This window comes from Lathyrus oleraceus, chromosome 3 (genome assembly GCF_024323335.1).
Source record: "Lathyrus oleraceus cultivar Zhongwan6 chromosome 3, CAAS_Psat_ZW6_1.0, whole genome shotgun sequence".
Classification (NCBI taxonomy): domain Eukaryota; kingdom Viridiplantae; phylum Streptophyta; class Magnoliopsida; order Fabales; family Fabaceae; genus Lathyrus; species Lathyrus oleraceus.
Window position 1 is genome coordinate 92,694,889 of NC_066581.1, and position 9,926 is coordinate 92,704,814.

Here is a 9,926-nt window from a genome sequence, read left to right on the forward strand (position 1 = left end):
AATAAACCATGACATAATAACCGTGTCACATTACACAATCACCTCGTGCAATTGAGTTTAAGAATTCTTGCTGGTATAAATTATGATTATCCCCTTCAACCTCGTCAAACGACAACAAATTATGTTCTTCTTCTGGAAACTGGTCAATAATCATATCATTCGATTTCTGGACATCATCATTTGTTGATGTTAAAATAGCTCTTTGTACCATATATGGGGCATCCCAACCATGCAATTCTAAATTAGGAAAAATATGTTGGATAAGTACTTGTATGAAATGTTCACCTTCCCATGGGATTGCAATCTGTCAAGGTAACCTGACCATGTCATCAGACTTGGTAGGTTCAACATCATCACCAATGCGAATAAGAAATTTTGCAAACTCTTAATCATGCAATGATCACATATTTTGACACAAACATCAAATCTTGGTATGATCCCATAAATGAGATTGAACAATACACGCTGAAATCATTTGTGCATTAGTACATTTTCTTACAACATGAAGAACTTGACAAAAATCTCCCCCATGATCAAAACTTTTCCACCAAATGGAGCATTGTTGGTACAAATGTCTTATAATGGTCGATCTAAGGTTTCCGAACAATTTTTGTTTGTCATTGGTGCTTCATCCCAAATTATTGCGGTAGCAACTCTAATGAGATTTGCAAGATCTTTTTGCTTTTGAATACCACAAATGGAACTCGGTTGTATATCAATAGGTATCTTAAATTGAGAGTGTGCAACCCTACCACCGGGTAACAATATTGCAGTTATACCAGATGATGCAGTTGCTAAGACAATTTCTCTTATACTTCTTAAACTTTCCATTAATGTTCGATAAAAGAATTTTTTACTTGTTCCTCCTGGACCATCAACAAAAACTACCCCGCTGTGTTTTTGAACAATTACATTCATAATGGTTTTGAATGCAATCATTTTATCATTATTTAACTTAGCAACATATTCAATATCTTCATTAGTGATATCGACCGCTAACTCCTCTTGTACGAGACTTGGAATTGCATCTCTATCTACTGTATTAGGGGGTAAAGATGGGAGATCATAATCTTTAATTTTTTTACTGTGTAGGTTTAAGAGTTCATTCAAGTCTGTCAATAACATATTAGTCAAGTCTGATTCCACAACATTGTTAGTTGTTTGATAATCCTCTGCCATATTGTCGCATTACGCGAAAAACCGGCGGGAAAACAAGAACAACAGAGCCGCCACCGTGCGTTATTTATCCCAAAAGAGGGAAAGGAAACGCTCGAAGTAAACCTGGAAAAGACATGGTCTCGCGACCAAAGAGAATGGGATCGGGAGTCGGTTATGCGAAGGGAAGGTATTAGCACCCCTACGCATTCGTAGTACTCTACGGGATCCACGCACAACAGGAAGGAAAATGGTTGCTAAACACTGCTCACACACACACACACTGGCTGAAAGAGACACAGGAAAACAAACAAGACTGACTCGGCAGAATATCGCATCCCGGGCCTACTTAGTCTATCAGGCATAGACATCAGAGTCGAAGTAGTTCGGACTGGGGAAACGACACATGCTCGCTAGGATATCGCATCCTATGCATACGTATCTCCTCGGACGAGAGAAGAATCAGAGCATTCGTAGCTCGGCTGACACACACACAAACAAACACAGACAAAGGCAAACGTGGAGCCTGAATGCCAATCAATGGACTTACATCAGCATCCGAACCAAAACACACACAAGAAGGCAAACGTGGAGCCTGACTGCCAATCACTGGGCTTACATCAGCATCCGAACCAAAACACACACAAGAAGGCAAACGTGGAGCCTGACTGCCAATCACCGGGCTTACATCAGCATCCGAACCAACAAACCCACACTGGAACCCAAATGCCACTCGATGGACTTACATCAGCTTCCAAGCACACAACAAGACAAAACAAAGACACAGGCGCCCGGAGAGATCTGCTCATCTCCTGCCTACGTACCTCATCTGGTATGAGGATCAGGGCGACGTAGTTCCCCTACGCAGGGATAAAGGACTAGCCTAACCAGATAACAGAGGGAGACACAACTAGGGAGACTACGACTCGAGCCTAGATGTTATCATGCAAATCATCCCTAAGTTAAGGTTTCTAGCTAACTGGCACAGGGAGCCAGCCTATCCTAATCATGACTTGCACAGGAAGCAAGCCACACACACACTTAGCTTGCACAGGAAGCAAGCCAAGCAAAACCTAACTTGCACAGGAAGCAAGTCTAAGCTAACCCTAACTTGCACAGGAAGCAAGTCAAACAAACATACAAGCACAGGTAGCACACACTATACACAAGCAAGGGGCTCAAACAAGGTCAGGTTTTAGTCGAGGGGTCAAATCAACCTCAACAAACAAACCTCTGGAACTGGGTAGATGTTGCTCTTAACCTTGACATTGAGAGCCAAGGTGAAGCAGATGAAAGGTGAGTGAAGATGAGACTTCCCAGCTCTTATCCCTGGCCTGGGAGAGCTTAAGACAAGAATGTGTGGGTTCAGAAAGTGGGAACCCTTCTACACATTTGATACTGACTCAACTGTACAATTGTACAAGATCTTGGGTTTGTATCTGCAACGCATCAACACAGTGGTGTGAGCAGAGCAGATGACACACAGAATAGCAGGGGATAGATTGCATATCCCTTGGGTTCTGCCAATTGCCTCTTCACTTAGGAGGTCTTTGAATATGTACAGGGACAAAATTAAACATCCACAAACATGGCCTCTTAAGGAGGACTTCAGACAGTTGCCTGGCCAAGTAACAGGCCGGGTCTTCCAGACTACATGAAGATTAGAAATATACCTCAATGCAAATTGCTTATATAAGCAAAGCAAAGCAAAAGTTCACAAGGAACTAAGCAACTAAAAGCACCTGAAATAGTCAAGCAGATGTTAGTATGCAACTTAAATCAAAGCAAAAGGAAACAGACATTAACAGTTAGTCAGAAGCAAATGAATGTGCAAGGCACAAGGCTTAAGGCTTAAGAGCCAAGCCACCTACAAAACAAACAAATTAGTCAATGATATTCAAGCAAGCTCAATCAAAAGAAATGGTCTCATTGGTCATTTGTTGGTCAACCTGAAAAAATGAGCTCAAACATAAGTAACAGGACCACTAGGGCGAGCCTAGGGTCAAAAATGAATGAGAAAGTCAAAACAGCAAGCAATGTCCAATCAAGATCAAATTCAAACATTTAGGAAGCAAACCCAATTGGTTTCATGTTCATATCATGCATCATCATCATTTCATAAGCAAAAGAAGTCAAAGCATGGCAAATGAGAGCTCATAGGAGTCAACAGCAAGACTTGCATCAAAAGTCAACCCAAACATTTCCAAAAATCACCAAATAAATCATGATCAATCCTAACACATATCATGGTAAGCATGTCAAATTTCATCTCATTTGGACAAGTGTAAGGCAGTCAATGAAAATCAGAAAGTCAAAGCAATTCTGAACATGCTCAATGAAGTCAACCAAACATGCATCAACTTAGAAAAATCATAAATCAGAGATGGTATATGATAAATGAATGGGACTAAGACCATGGCAAAGATGAGGATGTCTAGTTATCTCATGTAAAATTTCATGTCCATCTAATAAAGTATGAGAATTTCACAAATGAAATGGCAACATGCATCACATGAGGTCAACATTTTGGTCAAACAGGGGAGAAAATCTCAAACAATTAGGAAATGCCATAAATAATTCCAAGAAAACTCATATGTGAACTAGACACACAAGAGCTCAATCATGCAAAAATTCAATCCATTTTGAGGTCAATAGGCATGGCTATAAAAATCAACAAGTTGCACATCAATGGTGTGACACAAATTGTCACACCCTAATTCAAAAAATCATAACTCACAAACCAGCAATGATAAATTCACAAACTCTACACCAAAATCACCATGAGTGTGTCTAGTTTAAGCACAAAAAGTTTGGGGGTCATTGGATAAAGTATCACCATTTCACAGATGTTTTGGCAAAGTGTACAAAATATGAGCACATGTCACAAACCCTAATACCAATTACAATCCACTCATCAAAAAAATCTGGAAAAATCATGATAAAAAACTAGAGATTGTGATGAACATGATGCAAAAAATCCCATGAAATTTGGATTAAAATTGGATGCGCCATGATTTTTGTAAGATGATGTATCAAATTGAAATAAAAATGAAAAAAAACAACATCATTTAATGGGTCATGTGCCACGCTGATGGCAAACTTGTAATTTTCAGGAACTTAAATGGAACGCTGCGTTCCGGATGGCCTGCGTGTCACACGCTGATTCGTTACATGGCCAAAAAACAACAGAAAACATGCAAGGCACGACTTCATGGATCAAACACGATGCAATTAGGGTTCTAACACATTCAACACCAAAAAATTTCCAGATTTTCAGCAAGAAAAAGTTGTAACCAAAATCAACAATCCACATACCACTGTGTTCATCTCTTAATGCTCGTCAATAATCCAAGATCGATTTACCCTAATACGAACTAACAAGAATGAACCGAGCCAAAACAAATTCACACATCAAACTTCAATCCAACATAACTTTCAAAATAACCAACCATTTTCAATCATTCAAAGCTCAGTGTGATCAGGGCAAGGAGATCTATAAAGTGTATAGCATGGATTAGAGAAAAAAGAGAATCGAATTTTTACTTGATTTGAAGAACAGTTGGGATTCAATGGCTTTCTGGCTTCAAATGGTTAAAACAGATGCACATGAAGCTTCCTACAGTTGAATGGTAAAGGGAACTTGGCTCATGAATGTTTGTTTTTGCTCGAAACCAACTCTGCCATGGATGGTATGTTGGAGCATAGTCCAGCAAAAGCTCCTTCCAGTTGTGAAATGGCAGTTGAAATGTGTCCACAATGATGCTTGGATGGTGAATCGAGCAAGGCAAGGCTCAGTACTTTGGAGTATTTTTGCAGATTTTGGAAAAATGGCAAGGAAATGAAATTTGAGAGAATGAATGAATTCTGTGTTTGGAGGCAGCTGCTAGGGTTTCATTTTGCAGAAAATGATGTTTAAATACTCTGTTTAATGGTACAAATCAAAGTCCATGAAAAGGTGGGATGGAGTTGGTGAAAAATGTACTTTTGGCCAATTTTCAAGCAAGCTAGGAATGGCTATATGTACTGCACGAATTTGGGCTTTCAAACATGACACAAACCACATTTCTGAACTATTTCAATTGGCCAAATGGTTTAAAAAAGATTATTTTGAAAAGTCAAAATTCAACTCACTTGAAATTAATTAAGGCAAGTTCAAAAAGGCCATTTTGCATGGTGATGTTTTGGTGCATGAGGATGACATATTTGGAAAGATGAGGTCAAATGTGACTTGTTGGAAAAAACCCCACCAAATTTGGCCAAATGGTTTGAGAGATATGGCCTTTTGAAGTTCAAGAATTTCTGAAAATGATTTGATCATAACTTGCCAACCATACATGGGAATTGAGTATTCTTGGACTTTTTGGAAATGGGAGAACAAGATCTTCAACTTTCATGTTGGGCAAAAATTCATTTGAAGCTTGTATCATGATGTAAGTTTGAGGATCAAGACTTTCCATTTTTGGCAAGTTTCAGTTACAGGTCCAGTTTCCCTTTTTGGAAATTTCTGATCTGGCTTCAAATTCTTCCATGGTGGTGTTTGACATGATATATGAGGCTTATATGGACATGAATGAGACCTCTCAAACCAATTCCAACCATCAAAACCATAAAATCAAACACCGTTGACCAAGTTTGAATTTTTAGGGTTTCTGTCAAACTGTGCATTGAATGATGACTTCTGAACATCCAATCCTTGACCAAAACACTTCAAATGGATCCCCAAGTCATGTGAACATGTTGGACCAACCCTAGGGCCTTGGCTCCTTGAGAATTGTGCTTGCTTGCTTGACTGACTGATCTCCTGACCAGTTTGACCTAATTTCTTGATTGGCTTGCACTTGAGGCAAATGGGACAATGCAATGCTATGCAGTGGACCATGTTATGCTATGACCTAATATGAAAATGTATGTACAAGGATAGGTGCAAATTTGAGGTGCTACAGCTGCCCCTATTCAATCAGCTGGGAACCCGAATGGATGAGAGCAACGGCTGTCAGACTTTCAGGGTAACAGGGATTGAATACCAAGAACCGTAGAAATTTGCACTCTGCCGGATATGATACAAGAAGAACCAAGTCATTTACTGATGACGCCTGCAATTGACATCTTCAGAAAAGCGAAACCATTTACCGATGGTTAGAAACTAGAAACTTGATATTTACCGATATCAACTTCAACAAGACCATTTACCGATGGCTGCTGGGAAACAACTTCTGATGTAAAAGGAGACAAGACCATTTACCGATGGCGGCTTCAAAGAAAACTTGACATTTACCGATATCAACTTCAACTCGGCCATTTACCGATGGCTACTGCAACTAGGGATCCGATATTTACCGATATCGAAGAAAACGGGGCCATTTACCAATGGCGGATAAAACTGGGCATTCAATATTTACCGATATCGAAGCAACGGGGCCATTTACCGATGGCGTCTCCACTTGAGGAGGAACAAAATCTTTGTGGTGTAATCAGACAAGACGTTTACCGACGACTTCTGGGGATCTTGATTTTATCAACAAGGAAAACAAAGCATGACCAGACATTTACCGATGACTGGGATGAGACTCGACGTTTACCGACATCGAAAGATGATGTTTACCGACATCAAAACAAACGACCAGACATTTACCGATGACCGGGGAACACTTTACTAAGGAAAAAAACGAATATTTGCAACTGGAAACCAGATAGGACATTTACCGATGACTCTACTGGGGATCTCTAGCTGGGGATTATCAGACATTTACCGATGACTACAGACAAGACTCGATGTTTACCGACATCGAAAGATGATGTTTACCGACATCAAAAATGAAATGACCAGACATTTACTGATGACTGGGGAGAATACCCGATGTTTACAGACACCGAAACAATGGTGTCTACCGACACCAAAAATGATGACCAGACATTTACTGATGACTGGGGAGAATACCCGATGTTTACAGACACCGAAACAATGGTGTTTACCGACACCAAAAATGATGACCAGACATTTACTGATGACTGGGGAGAATACCCGATGTTTACAGACACCGAAACAATGGTGTTTACCGACACCAAAAATGATGACCAGACATTTACTGATGACTGGGGAGAATACCCGATGTTTACAGACACCGAAACAATGGTGTCTACCGACACCAAAAATGATGACCAGACATTTACTGATGACTGGGGAGAATACCCGATGTTTACAGACACCGAAACAATGGTGTCTACCGACACCAAAAATGATGACCATACATTTACTGATGACTGGGGAGAATACCCGATGTTTACAGACACCGAAACAATGGTGTTTACCGACACCAAAAATGATGACCAGACATTTACTGATGACTGGGAGAATACCCGATGTTTACAGACACCGAAACAATGGTGTTTACCGACATCGAACAAAGAAACACACGCGGGTGCTAGTATGACACTTACCGGTATCACAAGAACAACTTTTTAGATATGTCAAGGCAAGGTTGACCACTTGCTGGGGGTCTCACTGGGGAGAAACAAACTTTCTGTCGCCAACGGGTGAGGTAATAAACCTCTGTGGGGATATCAATCCTGAACACTGTCAAGAGCAACTGTGGCAGACTTGCTGTGCTGATGTTGAATGAAATGATCCGCCTCTGCCGGGGATACGGTCTGGTGAGGTTAACACATGAATGCATATGTTTGAATTTTTCTATGGCGTAATGCTCCATATTGAATGGGAATGCTACGCAGTTTGAGGATGCAATGATTACTAAAATGCAAAAATGCAAAAATGATGAAAAACTCCGGCTGGGGAGCCAAAACTGATTGGGTACTCCAACTCTGTGGGGAGACTCTGCAGGGAGAGCAACGACTTCTCACTCATGTTGGAGAATAGCATTGCTGCTGGGGAAAGGTAAACTCCGCTGGGGATATCCTTCAGTCCACAGATAGGATAAATGTTGGAGATAAATTTCAATGAACATGCCTCACTCGAGGAGGAAATCGGCAAATACAGGCCTGCTGGGGATAGGCAATCCTTAGATCTGTTAGGGAATAGAAGGCGCTATCCACAGACGTCTCCGCAGGGGAACATAGCTCCGATAGCTTCCAAACTTGCTTGGGGAAAATATCTGCTGAGGAAACGTCCTCACAGATGCCAATCTGGAAAACAGCACAACAAAATGCCCCCAGGGGATACATGGACAAGATACGCTCAAGTGTCCTCAACATTCAAAATGATTTTCAAATGTTTCATCTTTTTGCACGTTATTGTGTAGCCTTCATGTTCTTATATGCAATGCTTATCAAAAATTCGGACATTTTTGCAAACAAAACAGTAAAAATAAAAACAAAAGAGCCATTTATCTGAATAACGACTTTTATTGATTGAAAATGTGCCTGAAGAGGCAAATACATTGGGAAGCAATTCCTAGAAAGAGGTAATTGCACGTAAAAGGAAAAATCTATCCTAATGGCAATGTGAACACGGCATCCACTATTTCCCAATTCTGTTATAACTCACAGATCATCAGTTTTCCTCCCAACTCCTTGCTTTCTGAGAAGAATGACTGGACGGATCACGTCTTTCGAGATGGCAGACGACAAAGCTTGATGAAGTACAGACAACTCAGACTGTAGTCTTCGCTTTAATCCTTCTTTTGGCTGGATCGCCCTTTCGGGTTTTCAATCCACCGGGATACCCATTTTTGCCTAAGCCGCCCTTGCGGGTTTTCGACTTACCGGGTGTACAAATTCTTTTCATTTTATCCCTAATTTTTGCCCGAACCTTTTCTTTCTGTTTTTTGGTTCGCCGGGATGCCCTTCTTTTTGCCTGGACTCTTTTTATTCTTTTTGTCCAGCGGGTCAATTTATGCGAAGTATTTTTTGACTACATCTGAATTAACAGGAGACGGAAAGTCTTCACCATCCATAGTTGTAAGCATCAAGGCTCCACCGGAGAATACCTTTTTCACAACATACGGACCTTCATAATTAGGAGTCCACTTGCCCCTGTTATCTGCACCGGGAGGGAGGATCCTCTTCAAAACTAGATCACCGATCTGATAGCTTCGAGGACGCACTTTCTGATCAAAGGCTCGCTTCATCCTTCGCTGATACAATTGTCCATGGCATACAGCTGCTAGCCGTCTCTCTTCGATAAGGCTCAACTCGTTAAACCTTGTTCGAATCCACTCGGCTTCGTCCAGCTTGACATCCAATAAAACTCTCAAAGAAGGAATCTCCACTTCAACAGGTAGGACAGCTTCCATACCATACACAAGGGAGTAAGGGGTTGCCCCGGTCGACGTACGTACTGAGGTACGGTACCCATGCAAAGCGAAAGGCAGCATCTCATGCCAATCCTTGTACGTAACGACCATCTTCTGCACAATCTTCTTGATATTCTTGTTTGCCGCTTCTACAGCACCATTCATCTTCGGTCTGTAAGGAGAAGAATTGTGATGTTCAATCTTGAAATCTTTACAAAGCTCTTTCATCATCTTGTTGTTGAGATTCGAACCATTGTCAGTGATGATTCTCTCAGGAACTCCATAATGACATATGATTTCTTTCTTGATGAACCGGGTAACCACTTGTTTGGTAACGTTAGCATAGGAAGCTGCTTCCACCCATTTGGTGAAATAGTCAATCGCAACCAAGATGAAGCGATGTCCATTCGAAGCAGTAGGCTCAATCTTTCCAATCATATCAATGCCCCACATGGCAAACGGCCAAGGTGAATTCATGACATTCAGAGGGCTTGGTGGTACATGCACCTTATCAGCATAAAT

General features: G+C 40.9%; 1 protein-coding gene across 1 annotated transcript; it reads right to left on the minus strand.

The window, feature by feature from the left end:
- Positions 1–576: 576 nt before the first annotated feature.
- Positions 577–1,179, minus strand: LOC127129861 (uncharacterized). The gene has a single exon (XM_051058976.1). The coding sequence runs from the start codon at positions 1,177–1,179 to the stop codon at positions 577–579; it is 603 nt and encodes a 200-aa protein (XP_050914933.1).
- Between the last annotated feature and the right edge of the window lie 8,747 nt (positions 1,180–9,926).